The sequence below is a fragment of the Thamnophis elegans genome, chromosome 15 (assembly GCF_009769535.1).
Source record: "Thamnophis elegans isolate rThaEle1 chromosome 15, rThaEle1.pri, whole genome shotgun sequence".
Lineage (NCBI taxonomy): Eukaryota > Metazoa > Chordata > Lepidosauria > Squamata > Colubridae > Thamnophis > Thamnophis elegans.
In genome coordinates, this window is record NC_045555.1 from 19,495,495 (window position 1) to 19,515,960 (window position 20,466).

At 39.7% G+C, this 20,466-nt stretch overlaps 1 protein-coding gene across 1 annotated transcript in view; it reads left to right on the top strand.

The window, feature by feature from the left end:
- REEP3 (receptor accessory protein 3) overlaps positions 1-20,466 on the top strand; it is a 44,151-nt gene that overhangs the window by 16,684 nt on the left and 7,001 nt on the right. Inside the window, 3 exon segments of the mRNA XM_032231844.1 lie at positions 14,597-14,673; positions 15,147-15,267; positions 15,696-15,809. Coding sequence (XP_032087735.1) covers positions 14,597-14,673; positions 15,147-15,267; positions 15,696-15,809 — 312 coding nt within the window.

Here is a 20,466-nt window from a genome sequence, read left to right on the forward strand (position 1 = left end):
TGACTCTGATAATCCAATAATAAATTAGTTTTTCTTCTCTGGCTGTATTGAAAGTGTCTCTGGGTATTGCTAGAGACTGTAAAAGTATTGTTTTAAGCCAGAGATGGCGAGTGCTGAAAAGGGAGCATCTACATGCGCTCGTCTGGACCACAACCTGGATGAGAAGCTGCCCAGGGCATATGCGTGTGCCTGAAAATGAACTTCTGGTTTCCGGAATACGCATGCATACCAACCAGCTAGTCTCCCGGTTACTGGTGGATGCATGCTGGCCAGCTGATCGTTGCGTGCACGCAACGATCAGCTGGCTGGCATGCATGTTCATGCAAGACCAGCTCTTCAAAATTGCAGCACTGTTGCACATACAAAGGCCAGCTGATCGTCATGTGTGCATGCAGTCAGAAACCCGGAACAGGAACGGGCGACGCTGCACGTGCCAAGTGGCATGGCTTCATGTTCCACTTTGGGCACACGTGCCATAGGTTTGCCATCATGGTTTTAGGCTGCATAGAATTCAGGTACTTCAGAGCTAATGATATTTCTGATGCCTAGGCTACTCTTTGACATATTAGTCAATTAAGTTTGCTCCGGAATGTAGCTGTCTCACTCTAGCCACAAATCCTTCAAAGAGAAAGGACTTTTCTTTACTTTTCAACTTTGTGGGTAATGAAGCTAGGGTTGCTATCTGCATTCAGGGAAAGCAGCTGCAGCCAGGCAGAAATGCTTTCCACTGCCACTTCCCCAAGAATAGAATCAGCTCATCCCTTCTCCCAAAGGACCCCCAAAATTTGAGAGGAGGTGAGCTTCTTCATTCCACAATCACAGATTACTCTCAAGCATGCACATTGGTGTTCTAGGTGTCTGGGTAATTGAGTTACACCCTGACATTTTTAAGAAAGTGCTGATGTCCAGAGGCAGCCTCACCCCATCCACTTCCTTAGCCAGAGGTGGCATTCTGCCGGTTCAGACTGGTTCGCCTGAACTGGTAGCGGAAATCGCGGGTGGCCCAGCCCACCCACTCCGGCTCTATGGCCTCCCATTTAGGCACTTTTTTAGCCAAAGCATGCACACGCTCATATTTGCGAACCGGTAAGGGGGGGGGGGTAAGTGAATACCACCCCTGCCCTTAGCCTACGAAAAAGTGTGGGTGTGAAGGAGAAAAAAAGGAAGACAACAAATAGGCTAGGAAGTGAGAAGTGAATCACAATTAATACAGGTAAGCAAAATCAGTCATCTGTCAGGACCACAAGCTGTAATAAGCAGCCCTTGGCCTGTAGTTCAATAGCAACCAGAAAAGGAGCAATCATACTGAGGCAGCACCTAATCTGTATGATTGCAATAACTTTTGGAGGGAGGCAAAGGTTGCATGCTACTTTACAGATTTTAGTATGTATTTATTATAAGGATGACCATCAAGACTTATTCATGTCAACTTGCAACACCTAGGAGGGTGGAGTTAATTCAGGAGAATAGGAAAAAGTGTGTGCTACAATTATATATTTTGTACAGTTGTAACACCTTCTTCGCTGTGGTGTGTCCAGTCTGGGAAAACAACCCTCAGCAAGCATCCCATTCATCCCATTTGAGTCCCATTCATTTGTCAATTGGGTAAATATAACTGATATATTCATTGATTGATTTGATTTATATGACTTCCCATATTGTAGAGTAACTCTGGACAACGTATCAATGCAGAAGCATAAAAAACAATAATAAAATAAAATACAGTAACACATGCATGCTCACATTTCCAGGGCTGGGCAAATCGGTTGTTACAGTATGTGATGCCCACCTCTGTCTACAACCCTAACGTTTTTAGAATTTATCTTAGAGAATATTTAAACATGTTAATCTTTGCATTTAACTTCCTCTCTGACTTGAGTGACTTTAAGGTCACAAATAACAGAATAACAGACTTGAAAGGGACCTTGGAGGTCTTCTAGTCCAACTGCCTGCACAAGCTGGAGACCCCGTACCATTTCAGACAAATGGCTGTCTAGTCTCTTCTTAAAAGCATCCAGTATAGGAGCACCCACAGCTTTTGAAGGCAAGGCAAGACATTCCAATGTTCATTGTTCTGACTGTTAGGAAATTGTGCTTAAAGTTTCTTTAAGTTTCTAACCCTCGTCACAGGATTGTGGACGATACTGAAGAAGAGAGTGCTATGTATGCTGCCTTGAGCTCATCAATTTTAAACTATTATCTGATTCTGTGGTGACCCTGTATCTTTGTATAGCAAGGGTACGTTTTTAGTAGTTGTTCTTACGATAATCTGATGGGCAAAAGTAAAAGAATAATAGAGCTGGAAGTGACTTTGGAGGTCTTCTAGTCCAACCCCCCCCTGCTCAAGCAGGAGACCATATAAGGTTTCAGTCAAGTGGCTGTCTAGTTTCTTCTTAAAAGCCTCCAGGATGGCACATTGGTTCCACTGGTTGAATGTTCTTACTGTCAGGAAATTTCTCCTTAATTCTAGGTTGCTTCTCTCTTGATTAGTTTCCATTGCTTCTTTTTCTGCCTTCTGGTGCTTTGGAAAATAGGTTGACGCCCTCTTGTTTGTGGCCGCCGCTCAGATATTGGGACTATCATGTCACCCCTAGTCCTTCTTTTCATCAGATTAGGCATTCCCAATTCCTGCAACCATTCTTAGATTTAACTTCCAGCCCCCTAATCATCTTTGTTCCTCTTCTCTGCACTGTTTCTAGAAACATCTTTTTATATTGTGGCGGAAACTGGATGCAGTGTTTCAAGCTCTTGCCAGGGCATTATAAAGCGGTAGTTGCACTTCTTTTGACATTGATTCTATCCCTCTGTTAATGCAGCCTAGTGCCAATCAGCAACTTCCAGACTCTTCAAGAAAAAGATATATTTACAAGTTCATTAATTCCTGGTAGAACATCAACCAATATAACATTTTTACAGATTAGACAGGAATCCAGGACATGAGGTAAACAGGCTCCATTATGTTCTTATACGCCAGTCAGGACCAAGGTTGATGATAAGATAGCAGGTTGTATATCCAGTTGAGTAGATAGAGCATTCTTCGTTTTAGCTGTACAATCTGACCATAACTGAGCCCTCCATTAAGGTTGTATGTCACGATGGTCATTCAGTTGGTCATCACATGAAGTCACCAGGCCTTTTTTTGGCAACAATTTTTAAGAGAATGCCATGGCTGTAAAGCAACCACCACAATAGTTAAGTATGTGTTGCCATTGTAAAATAAACCCATTTTTTGCTGTGGGTGTTTTTTTTTTGGCTGGAAATCAGAAGTTAGCTCTGGTTTCCAGAAAAAATGTCAATCAAGTTTACAGGACTGCGGGCCGCTGCAAATGACTGTAAATACAGACCATGTTCCTTTCTTTTTAAATTTTTATAAATATATCAAATCAATGTGTGAACGGTGTGGCACCTGGGTGTCATACATTCTAGTACAAATAAAACTAGTAAAGTCAATCATAATTATTACATTCATTCAACTTATGTATTTCTAATAATAATATACATTTATAATAGGTTGCAATCTATCATTGTTCAATTATTCCATGTTTTCTCTTGCCATTACTTCCATTTTATTAAAGTATATGCACTAGTATTTCCCCTTCTCTTATTTCTATCACTTATTCTAACTCACAATGTCACAGGGGCGTCATGTGATGTATTAGGACTTCCCCTCCCTTCACTAAACTGGGCATGCATCCGGCCTGTGGGCCATGAGTTTGACAGCCCTCATTTAGAGGATAGAGGTAGTCCTTGAGTTACAACTGTTGAATGGCCATTCAGAGTTATGATGATGCTGAAAAGATCCTAACATTTACAACCAATCATGTGATTCAGATGTGGGTTACTCTTACTTCAGCCTGGATCAGGTGAACTGGTAGTAGAGGTGTCGAGAGGCTCCACCCGCCTGGACGCTTCTGCATATGCGCAGAAACGTCCCAAACGTGCATGTGTGCCCGAGCGAACCAGTAATAAAAAAATTGGAAACCCACCACTGATGTGATTGCTATTTTTGACCTTCTCAGCTGACTTTTGCCAAACAAATTGAGTGGGAGAAGTTGGATTTTGTTAGAACATTCATGACTGGGAGAAACATGATAACAAAGTCAGCCAATGAATAGGCATAGCAGCTAAATCAGCCAATAGGAGTTGAAACAGATTGGAGTCAGGGCATGGTTTAGCTTGCAACCTTCTGAGTCTGTGCAAAGAATTGAAACAGAAACTTAAGAGTCTGTCCACTCTGAACTCTGGAAACAAACAGTTTTCCTTTTTTTCCTGATAGACAGACAGACAGACAGACAGAAAGACAGGCAGGCCGGCAGGCAGACATTATAGGGATTAAAGTGTCCACAACTTTGACGAGTGTTTGGGATACTTAGAATAGGAATTCTGAATTTTATATTTATTTAGAACTAGACAATATTGTGAAAAAACTTTTTTTAAATAACGGGTTGTTTATTTCTAGATAGATAGTTATATTTTCTGAAAAAGTATTGTAGTCAGATATGTTTTTATTTTCCAAGAATTCCTAAGGATATCTGGAGTATGTCTGGAATAATAAATGTCTATTCATTTATTAGATAATGATTTATTATCATCTTGGTTTTCCATGCCTTTTGTTTTAAAAATGGGTGGGCAAGGAACCTAGAAGGTGTTATCTGGATGCATCCTTTGTTCTCCATTTATTGTATCAAAGCTTATCCTAAGGGTAAGGTTATGTGTGTGTGTATGTGTGTGTGTGTGATGAAGAATGTAAGGCACACATGCCATTCAAACTTTGGTTGCTTATATAAAACTTGGTGACCAAGTTCATATTTATTATAAACCATAAACTATTAATTTCCTTCCTTCCTATCTACCCACCTAAGAGGATGTGTTTCTTTTGCATGTAAACCCTACTCTCTGCTTAAGAAATATATAATCAGCTGAAATTGCATAGTATTTTAATGTGATTTGTCTCATACTTATTTAAGTTCTCATTTTGAGCTTGAAAGAAAGAACTGCATGACTGAACTTTGTTTTCCTTACTTGGCTTAACATCGCAAAAACTGCTATGCAGAGATAATATATTTGGACTTCAGTATTTTGTTTATGTCATTAGTTGCATGTACTTTGTGACTACATAGTGTTCTTTCAGACTGCTGACTTAGACAGCCAAATTCTACCCATCTTTTTAGAACTTGGCATCTGAAAGGTGATAATCATTCTACATAATTGCCCTAAACACGTATTACTGAATAAAGAGTTTCTTTCCATTATATAGGAAATAATTTTTAGTATTGGCTTATTTTAGCAATAGGTAAACAGTTGTGATTTTTGAATATACTTTTTATTTCAATTAACTCATTTAAGTGGTTTAGATGTCCGCTCATCTCACAACAGGTGAGTGAACCATGAATATTTGGGCCACCCAGATTGGGAATTGTTCCTTCTGTAGTCTGAGATCGGGTAACACTTCCCCTTCAAGAATTGTGTGCAATCTGGGATTCTTCCTGTACTCACAGTGCCTGCTCAACGAGCAGGCTGTAAAACGTTTGTTGTACCAGGTGTGCCTTTTCCTAGTTCAGAAGGCTCTTCTCTTGTGGCTTGACTATTGCCTCATTACCTGCTGTTTGTATGTACTGTGAGCTGATGCAACAGAGACAAATTCCTTATGTGTTCAGTTGCCCAATAAAGAAACTCCATTCTATTTAATCAATCAAACCTTTATTGTCAGTGCACAACACGTGCACAATGAAATTGAATGAGCCTCCCTTGGTGCAGTCCACCCATGAACACAGAATACAGCTGAATAAAACAATAAGTAAAAAAAAATCCCTAAACCCAATAAGAACTAACACACATATCCATATCTGTATTTATGTATGTATGTATGTATGTATGTATGTATGTATGTATGCATGCATGCATGTATGTATGTATAAGGTGTGTGTGTGTGTGTATACATGCATACATGTTCTGACTCCCATCCGTCTGGTGATTAACGCCGACACAGGCTTAGTAGCTTGCCACTCTTTATTTACAGCAATTACAATCCTGTTGTCTGAAAGCCCAAACACGACTCACAGGCAAGAAGTTGGCAGCAACCCAGACTCCAACAGACAATGTGGACAAGAGCTTCTCCAGATTGTTACAACAGTTGTGTCCTGCAAAAGGACTCCTCCCAAAGTCTCTTCTTATATACTCTCTTGGGAGGGTCCAAGCCACAACCACCTGGGCTTGATTATCTCTTATGAGTCTGTCTCCGTAACTGCTGCCTCCGTTTCTCCACCCTACATTGCCTGGTGTCAGGGACAAACTCCCTTTGATCTTCCCCCACTGCTCCATGCCTCAGGCGCCTCCTGGTGGCCAACCAGCCTCTCTGGTCCCTGCTCTGAGTCTGAACCCTGCCCAGGGTCCTCCACATTTTCCATAGCCGACTCACAGGGTTCCTCGCTATCGGAGTCCATCGGCAGCTCCAACGGCTCCTGATGGGCCACAACACATACATATATATTATTATACTACATTGGTATATACATGTTGCACATTACTCTGTCATTCTATTCCTATTCTATTCTTATTCTTATTCCTATTCCATCCCTGCTTTTTTTTGGGGGGGGGGGAAGGCTGAAGGAATACAATAAATTGTATTTGCTCAGAATCTAATGTTTCATTTCTTCATTGTTGCTTAATATGGACTTTTCTATCAACATAGAATTATCTAAATATCGGAAAACAATATATAACAACAATTCCATTTCTTAAGTAAACCATTTTTAGAATGTACAAAATGTATATTCCTTTATATGGTCACCCATCTCATCAATATGACTCTGGGCAGCTAGCCAGAATTAAAATACAAGATGAATACAAATATATATTTTTCAAAGTGAAATATATTTTATGCAGACTATAGTAATTTTATTCCATTAAGGTCATTTTAAACTGCCTATTATGGCCTTTCAGAAAATCACTTGTATGTAACTTTCAGTTTTACAGCAGTTCTTTCCTACCCTTCAGCCAAAATTCATAGGACAGAGAGATTAGAATTGAAGGAACAAATAATTTGTATTTTCCTAAATTACAAGATACATTGGCTTTTCTTTCATTTTAAAACAAAACAGGCTTCACTTTGGGGGGAGGGGGGAAATGCCCATAACCAAAAACATTATTCTAACTAAACTCTAGAAATTTTAATTCAATAAATAGAGCTCCATGGGGCCATACGTGCAAGTGCCAGAAACCACACAGCTCAACTTTAAAGTTAAACTGCCTTTTCTCTCTCTCTGTTTTTCCCTACCCCTCCTTCCTTGGCATTGCTTCATGCTCATTCTGTGAAGGTTCATATGAAGGTCAGTTTTTAAGGTAAGACAATCCTTCAGAATAGTTGTTTTAGCTGGCACATGCACTAATTTGGCTATTCACTGAGGCTGAAAATACAATACAACCCTCTGTGATTAATCTAATGTTTCATCACATGCTTGGATTTCTGTTCAATCTTATTATTTCAAGTCTGAGAAATTTTAAGAACAGGGTGAATGAATTTATTTCCAGACAGTATACAGATTTCTCAAAGAAATATGATATCATGAATTTGTTTATATGGCAAATAAATATCACTAGCGCTTAGACATATACGCTTCACCGTGCTTTACAGCACTCTAAGCGGTTTACAGAATCAGCCTCTTGCCCCCAACAATCTGGGTCCCCATTTTACCCACCTCGGAAGGATGGAAGGCCGAGTCAACCTTAAGCCGGTGAGATTTGATCTGCCGAACTGCAGCTAGCAGTCAGCTGAAGTAGCCTAGCCTGCAGTACTGCACTCTAACCACTGTGCCACCTCGCAAAATACTTTTCACAGAATAATTTTGGGTCTATAAATAAGTTGACTTTTTAAGTCTTCACATTGCTAAATAAAACAATAATTGCTTCAAATTAACCCTGTACGATTAAGTATTAAGCTTTCATTAATTAAGCTATTCAATAAGTAACATAGTGCAGCTTTTAAGATTTAATGCACCTATGGAAGGATTTTAAATTCAGATTCCATATCTGATATTTTTCTGTTCATTTTTTAATCTGGTGGTATATTCTATAATTAATAATTAAGAGTTTTTCTCATCAGGAAAATGATGAATTGCTGTTACATATTTTGGAAGCGGGATCATTGAGTTATTTATATTCAGGCATTTGCTGCTTCGATTTTATAGTTTCAAATACCGGTAGGTTTATCCCATTTTTAAAGAAAGAAAAATAGTAGTAATATAGAAAATTTGTCAGGGGCTGAAATATTTCCGAGAAGTCTCCCTCCTTCTTCAATGCAGCCACAATCACTCCACGCACACATGGAAACATATGACTATTTTTTCTTTTTCTTTTTCCTAATTACTTGCATAGGGATTATTCTTTATACTATTTATGTTGTTTGTATTTTTTGTCATGGATTGCACCAGTGAGGCTAAAGCCAATTTCATTCTATACGTGATGTACAATGATAATAAAGGCTATACTATAGTATATCATGCTTTTGAAAGTGTGATTTGCTGTCTCTGGAAGTAAACCTGCTGAATCAGAAACAATTTGGGAAGTTCTTTGCATAGCAAGCCAGTAAAGCAGGCCTAGGCAAACCACCCTCCATGCACCTTCAACCACCTTTGGAGGATTCGTTTTTGGAAACCATTCCTAGGACACCATGATCTACAGTGGATAAGATTCAATGTATTCCAGGGAAGTAGAATGAGTTTGTTCTTGAATCATGGGTAGGATTTTTTTGCATTTAATTAGTTCAATTAATTATGGTTATCTCTTTGAATAAGATCCTGGATTTCAGCATGTGTTTATGGCAGAGAGGATGATTAGAAACAGATTGTATGGGTGAGAATTGATGTTCCTAAGCAGGCTGTTCTTTTTCTTCCCAGTCCTGTGCTGCTGTTTTGTTTCCCTTCTTGTTCTAAGCATCTATCCATTTTATAGCAAAAAATCTCTATAAATAAAAGGCAAGTACCACTCACTCATCACAAAATCTCCAGAACTGTAAAGCCTACAAACTTGAAATTTGGCACGTATGTTCCTATTGGCTTCTAGGTACTCGCTAAGAAAGGATTTTTCAAAATGACCATTAGATCATTAGTATTTCTTATACAGTAATTATATGTATGCTGATGCTAAGGAGTTCTACTCCCTCTCCCCACATGAAAAGAACTCTGTTCCAACTGCCAGTTGCCTCACATTCTGTTACTTCAGTTCAAATTGGCAGACATTCCCCTCTTTCACTCAGGAGTGGTCTAGGGCTCCTTACAATACTAAACATTGGTACTTCACCAAAATGCCTACGCCTTCCATCTATAGAACTGCTTCTGGACTCAAGGCTTCAGGATCAATATTCCCTTATGCGTTTCAGTCACCGACCACCACTGAGCCAACGGCTTGTGAACTGAATTTCTCCTGCATAACCCAATCACATAGTTTCGTTGAGAAGCACGGGTATCCAGCTAGTAATTTATATAAAATAAGTGAAAGCCAGTCTCCCTGAGAAAACTGACACTTGGTTTGTCCAATCAGAAATGCTAGTAATTCATAGTAACTCTTGATAAAAGTATAGTGGTATATTCAATCTGGTGTTTTTTAATCTGTTGTGGGCCTTTATGGGAATTTGGAAAAAGTTCCATTAGGAAATAAAAGCTCAGTTCCATCTTTTGAAGCTTCTTAGCTTGGGGTCACTTTATAAGATAGTTTGAGGGGCTGAGCACCAGGACTGATCCCATAGGGTGAAAGGCTGGAAGTTTCTATCTCCTAGAATAGTGTTTGTCAATCTTAGCTACTGTAGTTATTTTAAGGTGTGTGGACTTCAACTTCCAGAATTCCCCAACCCAGCCATGCATGCTTAACCGCAAATGTTAAAGTAGCCAAAGTTGAGAAATACCATCCTAGAAGCTTTCTGGGTCTGTAGAGAATACCGTTTGGTAATTCCTGCTACCATCATTTGCCTTCCAGGAAATGTCATTACCTGACATTCTTTCCATTAACCCTACCACACAAATCTCCACAATCCATGGCCTTACAGTTTTGGAAAATAAGGGAGAAAAAAGTGATATAAAATGAAATAAATTCTACAGTTGTATATGTTCGTATTGTACAGTGAAGTGTACACTAGGCAATTCTCTCCTTTAAAATGGTTTTTTAAAGCAGTCTTTTGTTACCTTAAATCAGGGGTCGACAATGTTGTCAATGTTGGAATTAAACTTAAGTTTCTTTAAGAATCATGAAAGTATCTTAAAGGACACCCCCCCTCCCAATAGAAAGTAAGAAGAAGTAGAAAATCAAGCATAAAACACAATGCAAAATAGACAAATCGGAGTTCACACTCAAACTTTAATTAACTTCTGTCTTATTTCTCTAGAGCAGTGTTTCTCAACCATCAAAGTCTACCCATCTTAAATCTGCCAAGGTTGAGAAATGCTGTTTAAGAGAATAAATAAGCCTTGGAAGAGTTATTCCCCTGTCCAATATACAGGGAAATGCGTCTCCAGGCAAGTTTCAACTTAAATCTAAGGGTGGAGCAGAATCCTGGCTTTCTGTTTGCCTTCCTGCTTAAGACACCTTCTTGCTCTTTTTCTCCTGGAGCTTTTCCAGAAGAACAAAAGTTTTTATTCTTGAATAGGACAAGAATGGGGAGAATCTCTTCCTGCCTACCTCAGCAGAAGATACATTTAGGAAACTTCTGTTAAGAGATGTGTCAGGTTCTGTTCAGGCAAAGAAAACAGGGTGACTAAGCAGGTAGTTTGTGGTAAATGTAATTGTTATAAGCCTGTTCTGGTACTTTCAACAAACAAACAATATAAAAAACGGGTCAAGGCTGTAATTCCGTACTTCCCTCCACCATTTAAACCCTCCTGTGGCCCGCCCTCTCCTACGTGCGTGCAATATTCTCCGTTGACATGACAGACCATGCTGGCTTACATTGCCACGTGTGCGCTGGTGCCGTTCCGTATGAAAGTCACTGCAGGATCCGAAGGTCCTTCAAGCTCTTGGCGTGGCAGGGAAACAAGTGTGGCACAGCAGCGATCTAAGTCACAAAACGCCCCAGTCACGAATCTTCCCACCAGTGGAATGGCAGCCCCAAGCTGCCCAGAGCGCTGGGGCTGACAAGATGTTTATGTGCAGATGCTGTTGCCATTGTATCCCAAAGTCAAGGTAGACCCAGAAGAGATCAGTCAACTGGTGTAAGTGAACAAAACGGGTTCAGACTCATCTATAAAAATGCCAAATCATGTTTTTTTGTGGGGGAAAGATCAAGGAGAAAACATGGATTACAAAGGTAAATAAGATTGAGCAGATTCACAGCCATAAACTACCTCAGAGTAATTTTTAACACCAAAGAATCCTAGAAAGCGTATCATAATTATTACTCTCAGGCAATTTTAGGATCGTCTCCTATCGTTAGACACTTCATTTCCACCAAGGATGCAATTAGTTCCTTTTGCTCTTTGAATCCCAAATAGCTCTGATCTTCCCAGGACTGTATGTGAGAATCTGTGCCATGAGAAAGGCAATGGAGGTGGTGCACGTGAATTTTTTGAGAGCTATACTTGCTACTTGAAGACATAACACAATGCCGCTCTCAGGGACTTCAGGCAGGAATGCCTAAACAGTGGTTATAGCCTAGAGCAGTGTTGAGGAACTTTTTCGGTACCGAGTGCTGAAAAGGGAGCGCACACAAACTAGTCTGGAAGAGGAGCTGCCGAGGGGGCATGTGCATGCCAGAAAATGAACTTCTGGTTTCCAGCGCACCGGCCAGCTAGTCTTCCAGTCACTGATGCGCATGCACACATGACAATCAGCTGGCTGGCACACATGCATGCCGGAAAACCAGAAGACCTGCTCTTCCTGTTTCCAGCACTGCCATATGCACGAAAGCCAGCTGATTGCTGCGTGTGCATGCAAACCAGAAACCCGTAAGAGGAATGGGCGAAGTTGCACATGCCAGGCAACATGGCTCCGTGTGGCACTTCTGACACGCACACCATAGGTTCACCATCACGAGCCTAGAGGATAATAATCAGTTAGTGATTAAATACCTAGCTCTTCCCCACTGGATCCTTGTATTGATGGTGGATCATTCTCCTAGCAGGGGGGATGCTGTGTAGTCCATCTTCCCAGATGTATTCATTTTTACCCTTTGTTATGCAAAGGTCATCCTTTCTAAAAGTTGGTAATAATGAAGTAACAGCTGGAAGTCAGTAAGACACCACATTACAGCAGGACCTGAATTTCAAGTAAGCCTTGGATGCTGGCCAAATATCTAGCAACTTTCACCTTCCCAAGGTTGAATAATGGCTTCTTTCAGATATGTCTTCATGGGTTCATCAGCACTTCTATTATGCAAAGATTCTAAAACCCTCTGCCTGACCAAAGTTTCCCTTTCTGGCTCAAAACAGATTGAAACTATTGACTATATCATGATATTGAGCATATCATAATTTCTACAAAGAAATGTGGAATTTCAACTGTTAGTGAATAGATACATAAAGGTCTTACTCTGATTCCAACTCTGGTATTACTAGCACAGTGCTAAGGTCTGTGTTGCTACTGTTAAAATTTGTCATCAAATGCTCCAATATAACAGATTAACAGAGTTGGAAGGGAACCTTACCTTGTAGGTCATCTAGTCCAATCCCCTGCCCAAGCAGGAGACCTTACACCATTTCTGACAAATGGCAGTCCAATTTCTTCCTGAAAGCCTCCAGTGATGAAGCTCCCACAACTTGCGAAGGCAAGCTGTTGTTCCATTGGTTGATTGCTCTCAATGTCCGAACATTTCTCCTTATTTCTAGGTTGAATCTCTCCTTGGCCAGTTTCGATCCATTATTCCTTGTCTGGCCTTCAGGTGCCTTGGAAAATAGCTTGACCCCCTCCTCTCTGTGGCCGCCTTCAAATATTGGAACACTGCTATCATGTCTCCCCTGGTCCTTCTCTTCAGTAGACTAATCATGGCTTTATGTTTATATATGAATTATTAATTGTAATAATAAAGATCGCAATAATAAAGTATATGCTATATTATTCTCTCTCCCCCTTATCTCTTTCTTTCTCCTTTCTCTCTCTCTCTCTCTCTCTCTCTCTTTCTCTCTCGTGTTAATCATATGCATACCAAGAAATAATAGAAACATCTGGCAGAGCAACCATGCATGAATGAAGTCTTAGAAAATTCTAAAGACAAAATGTTAGATTTTAAATATATAATACAAAATAAAGAAATAATCTTATGCAGTAATTCTAGTTTTATATTTACTCATCTTGTCAAAGTTAACCAATATCCACTCTTTCAATCCTGGACTTCCCAAGAGATCCCTGGAGATTCCGTCTGTTGTTCTGAGGCTGGTGGGAATGAGTCCCATTTTCTCTTCGTAATGTCTCTGGTTTCTTTTTTCTTTTTTTTAAATACAACCTGTTTTTCTCTCCAAGGGAAATGCGTGGGATAGCTCAGTAGAAACTCTAAGCCATATGTTACTATGCTGCTCCCTGTACAGTGCATATAAAAAGTGTGCACACCTGTTTAAATACCAGGCTTTTGAGATGTGAAAAACTCAGAGAAATCACTTGAGATTTTTTTTCCATCTTTAATATAATGGGTAAGCTGTACAATTCAGTTGAGAAACAAACTGAAATCTTTTTGCACTTAGCAATATCACTTAGACTTATATAATGCTTTACCGCCCGCTAAGCAGTTTTACAGAGTCAGCATATTCCCCCAACAACCTAGGTCCTCTTTTTTCCCACCTCGGAAGGATGGAAGACTAAATCAACCTTGAGCCTGATGAGATTCGAACTGCCAAATTGCAGGTAGCTGGCAGTCAGCAGAAGTAGCCTGCAGTACTGCACTCTTATCACTGCACCACCAAGGCTCTTTTAGTGGGAAAAATAACAACAAAAACCTTGATAAAGTGTTTTGCAGGCCAAAACAACTGTCAAAGGGACATTTTTCCCATCGTGTCATCAATCTGCACCAAGAGCTTCTGCATTGGAGACAGATTTTTTGTGTGTCTAATCACACTTGGCCAAATAAAGTATTGTATTCTGGCTATAAGAAAGTGAGGGAACTGGAAACCAAGTCCCATGGAAATTATTAAATGGATCAGGTATACGTAGCCTGGAGAACAGAAGACTGAGGAGAGAGATGAGCAAACTTCCGATGTCCTACTATGGGTTGTCATGTAAAAAAGGAAGTGACGTTGTTGTTTTTAGAGAGAACCAAATGTCTGAAATACTTTCAACAGATCCAGCATTAAACAAGAGTTGGAATTTCTGAGGTCTAAGAAACTAAGAAAGATTCTATAATTCTGTTCATTATAATTTAACTGATAGCAGTGTAAGAACTGCCCTTTGTCTAAAATTGTCAGCAGAACTTGATTTGAACTGCTTGGTTAGAAGAACTAGATAGAAAATTAAAAGGCCTTTTTTTTCCTCTGATACTGACTGTATGCTATTTACATACTGTTTGCATGTTTGTAAAATGCATAAAAACAAATAGAACCTGCATATTTTAATTTGTTAAATAATAATTATTCATTTTTCTAATCTGTAGAAACTAAAATAGTTGTTTTGCATTTTTCATTCTTAGGTGCGGTGGATGATGTATTGGATTGTATTTGCTCTTTATACATTTACTGAAACAGTAACGGACCTCTTGATATCTTGGTAAGATCTGTACATTTGCGAAGCATGATGTTTTTGGCCTCCCGAAACCCCACCCCGTGCATCCCGTTTTTAGCAAACAATGAGGTGTGCAGAGAGTTAGGGAGGCCCATTTTTCACCTCCCAAACCCCTCATGCATCATGTTTTTGCCCTCCCTGGCCCCCAGGAGCACTTTGCAGGCCTCCGAAACTCTCTGCATGGCCCATTTTTCACCAAAAACAGTGTGTGCAGAGGGTTTGGGAGATCTGCAGACTGATCCTAAGGGCTGGGGAGGGCAAAACCTTTTTTTAAAAAAATTACCTCTTCAAAATCTTGGTGCGTTTTATACGCCAGTGCATTTTATAGTCTGAAAAATATGGTATGTGAAAAATCACCTAAAAATACTTCCCCTGAAAACTCAGGTTAATTAGAAGGAATGTGCCTCTTTCCTTTGTATCATACAACCATATTATGAATTCTAACTTATATTTTACAGGTTTCCACTATATTATGAACTGAAGATTGCTTTTGTTGTTTGGTTGCTGTCTCCATATACAAGAGGGGCAAGTTTAATATATAGAAAGTTTCTTCATCCTCTTCTTTCTTCAAAAGAAAGGGTAAGCTGTCTCTCCTGCTGTGGAGCAAATATTTAGTTTGATATTTTAGAAAATAAATTTGCATTAAGATGTAGTGGGGATGAAGAATGACATTACTACAGGTTGCACATTTTATTATCACTGGTTTGCCGGGTGCACATGCGCCTTCCCATGCATGCGCCTGGCCTTCCGTGTATGTGCTTTGCTCACGCGTGCACCTTTCGCACATACGTCTGGCCTCAAAAACGTGCCTAAATAGGATGGCATAGAGCTGGGGCAGGTGGGCAGGCCCATCTGCGATTTCCGCTATAAGATTCAGGCGAATCGGTTTGAACTGGCTGAATATCCCTCTACATTACTATCTTGTGCTTTGTGCCAAGATATGAATGTTATATATTGCCAATAACAGATTAAATTAATACCTGTACTACATATATATTTCTTCCTAGGAGATTGATGAGTACATTGTGCAAGCCAAAGAACGTGGTTATGAAACAATGGTGAACTTTGGTAAACAAGGCTTAAACTTAGCTGCCACTGCTGCAGTGACTGCCGCTGTAAAGGTAAACAGTACCGCATGTTAAGTATTTACCATGTAGCATAAAATGGGTGAGTGGGGATGTGTGTACACTAAAGGTATAAGGTGAAAAGCTGGATAACCTTTTTCTAAACAGCGTATTCTGAAAAGTATGTTCTCTCAAATAAGAGTTGACTTTTTAAACAATGAAGATGACTCTTTTTTCTCTCTTGTTGCTTTTCTTGGTGGTAAATCACATTCCACAGGATTTCTGACTTCTTTCTGCTGTCCTTCAATCAAGTTGAGGTAAATGTTCATGGAAGATTAAAGCATGAAACAGTGATCAGTATGGTTGGCTAGGATGTTAATATGGTTCCCTGATCAATTCAAATTTGTAAGGAAAAGAAATGGATGAATTTGAATTTAACTGCTGATGCTTACTGCTGTCTGATACTAGTAGACAGCCAAATTGGGCTTTTCACATGGATTCAGGCATGTTCCTAATTATCTGTAATTTTCCTAAAATACCAGATATCTCCATTTTTACATTCTAATAAAATATAAAATAACAAATAAAATGTGTGAAAAAGAAAAAAATAACTTCATCTGAAGTATAAACAATTTTAGTAACTTATCACTCTCTCTTAAAATATAACACATTCTCTTTTTACCCCATGTTTCAGCTCTTAGCTAAAAACAAATTCCAAAATCTTTGGCATTCATTTCTTATCAGCAAAACTCCAGAGACAATTATCTATTTTAATCTAGGATCACCCTTCATCATTGATGTGCATAGAACCAAATTGGGGAGGGGGCTAACTGATCTAGGCATCAGTAGAAGTTGCCAAGCAGTTTCTATAAAGTAGCAGTGATCACTTTAGTCCGTGTAAAATCCAACATTTGTAAAAAATTAACTAGTTTGTGTTTATTGAGAACACCAGTGGAATATTCTCTGGCCACTCAAGCCCCCAAAATATAAGCCCGGGATGGTGAACCTATGGCATATGTGCCAGAGGTGGCATGCAGAGTCTTCTCTGTGGGCATACGTACCATCGCCAGCTGCTCTTCTGGTTTTCTGGTACTCACAGGTGCCAGAGCACCAGAAAATGGCCTGAAAAAGGCCCAGAAACCGGCCAAAAAACAGGCATGCGTGTACTGGCCACCTGGTCTTTGGGTTTCGGGCACTCTGGCGTGTGCATGCACACACATGCGCACACATGCATGTGTGTTCTGGTTTGGGCACTTGGTGCTGAAAAGGTTTGCCATCACTGATATAAGCTATAGCTACTTATTCCTAGGAAGTCTCTTCTGATAAATACTGTGCAGAATTTGCCCATTAAGGTGGGAAAGGCAGTGGGAAATATGGACCTTGGTATGTAAGTTGCATAATTAAACTTCCAGGTTTCCTGAACCTGCAGTTTAGATGTCTGTTTTCCTTCAGATGATATTAATTGAAATGCTAAAGTGGAACATCTGATCAGTGAAATCAGTGAATTCCCAAAACATACTAATATTATTCTCAGTTCTTCAGAGTTCTGTTTATTGTGAAGATACACATTTACACAAGTTGTCTGATAACATTTCTGCTCAAGGAGTCTAGTAAACAAACTGCTGAGCACATTACCACTGCTTAAAAAAGAACCATGAACCAGGGTTGTTTATGACTTTAAACAGGGCTATTGATAGAAGAAGCCAGATTCTAATGCTGATCAGATCACAAACAGCTTTGCAGTAATTTAGCTTCTTTTAATGGTAGATGGAATTATTTCATCTTGCTCCTTCATCTTATGTCAGATTTTCAGCAATTTGGTTTACCACGAGCATTTCCATGATGAGAAATCCCGATTTTGTAAGGCCAGAGTATTCCACATCACATTATTCATGCTGCCCAAACCCATATTTTTATTCATTTTATTCTATTTTTCTCATGGTGAAATTGTGAAACTGATTTTCAGTCAGAAATATCTCTAGAAAGATGCAAACAATTGAATAGTTTTACATCCTTAAATTGAGCAGCAATTAAATTAAGAGCACCAGAGGACTTGGGTGAGATTCAGATATACCATTAATTCAAACATTGTCTGGCTTTCTTGCTTGTAGCTTAGTGTGTTTGTGTAAATTTAGCCAATTGTGATATACTCAGATACTATGAGTAAGCAAATCAAGGCTTAGTATAGTGTGTAATATAGGTCACAAGGCCCCTAATTCCTAAAATAAACCTGAGTAGTCCACAACTTACCATATTTTTCAGAGTATAAGATGCTCCAAAATATAAGACACACCTACCTTTTGGGGAGGAAAACAAGAAAAGAAATCTGCCTCTCTCTCTGCCTCTCAGCAATTTGCCCCTTTGCAGCAAACAGCGTGTTTCACTTTCAATTTCAGCACAGTCTGATTAGCACAATCAGCTGATTGTTGATTGGATCAGCCTCCCAACCATCAGCTGTTTCAGGCTGCAGGGATTGCCATAGCCTATTGCCGCCTCCGTGTGCCACGTTTTTAGCCTCCGCAAACCCCGTTTTCGGCCTCTGTGTGCCCCATATTCCGTCCGTTCCAGGTGCTAGGGATCAGAATGGGCAGAAAATGGGGCGTACAGAGGTGGCAATAGGCAATGGCAATCGCTGCAGACTGAAACAGCTGGTGGTCAGGAGGCCGAAACAACAGACTATCAGTTGCTTGTGCTAATCAAGCTGTGCTGAACCTGAAGCTGAAACAGACTGTTTGCTGCAAGGAGGCAAATTGCTGGGAGGCAGAGGTCAAAGGGTGAGGGCCAACGGGTGGGTGGGACTAGATTCAATGTATAAGACGCACCCAAATTTTCACCCTCTTTTAGGGGTGGGGGAAGTGTGTTTTATACTCCGAAAAATATGGTATTCCCATTGCTGTTTTACAGTCACTGGGGTATTCAGTATACTAACAGCAGAAGTCTTCTGTTATCTGCTGCTATTTGTGTCACCATCTGAATCCCTTAACGCCTTACAGATTAGAGTTGATAAAAATGACATGACCTTGGCATTCCTGCGATTATAGTAGATAAACCTAGAGTTTCCTAAGGCAAGTATTCTAACCTTGCTAACCTGTGATCACCCTTTCCTGAATGTCTTGAATCTTAACTTCTTGAAATGAAGGCAGGTTCCTTCTTCTAAACGATGTGGCTTGTTTATGGTTTCCAGGGGTGCTTTGCCTGCTGTGGAAACATTTCATTTCCTTTGCTTCAAACAGTGTGACCTCCAGAGATTGGAGCTGTCTGAACAACTTCTCATCTTGCTTGCTTACAAAATACTTTAAATGTGTGCGTGTTTACTTAATAATTACAATTGCTAATATTATCTTTTTTTCCCTCAAGAACAAAGGTACGAGAGTCAGCATTTGTGCTATGGATTAGAGCTGTATTTAGATGACCATATACCTCTAATAAGTACTGGTATTTGAACAGAAAAAAAAATTAAAATTAAAAAATTAAATGACACCATTCAGCCCTTCACATCTGGGATTATATTAAACCAAATTTCTTTCAGACAGAATTGAGAGGATTGGCTAATAGTATTAGTGTATAAATTAATCAAGGTAGGCTTTTAATACGGTGCTCCGACTTTACAGAATAGACATTGAAAGAGTCATAATTTGAATAAGGCTCCTTTTACACACTGAATTATGTATTTAGTTGTTGAATTTAATTAATTTTGGAGGGAGAAAAAAATATCTAACCTTTATAGAGGAAAGGGACAAGGGCTGTATAGAATAGGAAAGAAACAAATTCAGTTCTGAATTATCACCCTACAGCGGTTTACAATGATAACTATAGAATCACTTACAGTTGCAAGAAAAAGTATGTGAACCCCTTGGGATTACATGGAGTTTTGCATGAATTGGTCATAAAATGTGCTCTGAACTTCATCTAAGTCACAACAATAGACAAACACAGTCTGCTGAAAATAATACTACACAAACATTAGATGTTGCCATGGTTTAATTGCACATAACATGTAAACATTCACAGTGCAGGGAGGAAAAAGTATGTGAGGCCCTAGCCTAATGACATCTCCAAGAGCTAATTGGAGCCAGGAGTGAGCCAACCTTGACTCCAATCAGTGTGATGATATTGGATGTGTTGCTGACAGCTGTTCTGCCCTTTAAAAACACGCACCTGTTGTGGGTTTACTGGTTTCAAGAAGCACTGTCTGATGTGAACCATGCCTCGCAGAAAAGAGCTCTCAGAAGACCTACGATCAAGAATTGTTGACTTGCATGAAGCTAGAAAGGGTTACAAAAGTATCTCCAAAAGGCTTGATGTTCATGTGTCCACGGTAAGACAGACTGTCTACAAATGGAGAAAGTTTAGCACTCTTGCTACTCTCCCTAGGTGTGGTCGTCCTGTAAAAATGACTGCAAGAGCACAGTGCAGAATGCTTCATGAGGTAAAGAAGAATCCTAGAGTGTCAGCTAAAGACCTATAGAAATCTCTGGCACATGCTAACATTTTTGTTGACACATCTACAATAAGGAAAACATTAAACAAGAATGGAGTACATGGGAGGACACCACGGAGGAAGCCATTGCTGTCCCCCAAAAAATATTGCAGCATGTTTGAAGTTTGCAAAAGAGCACCTGGATGTTCCACAGCACTACTGGCAAAATATACTGATGACAGATGACACCAAAATTGAGTTGTTTGGGAAAAACACACAATACTATGTGTGGAG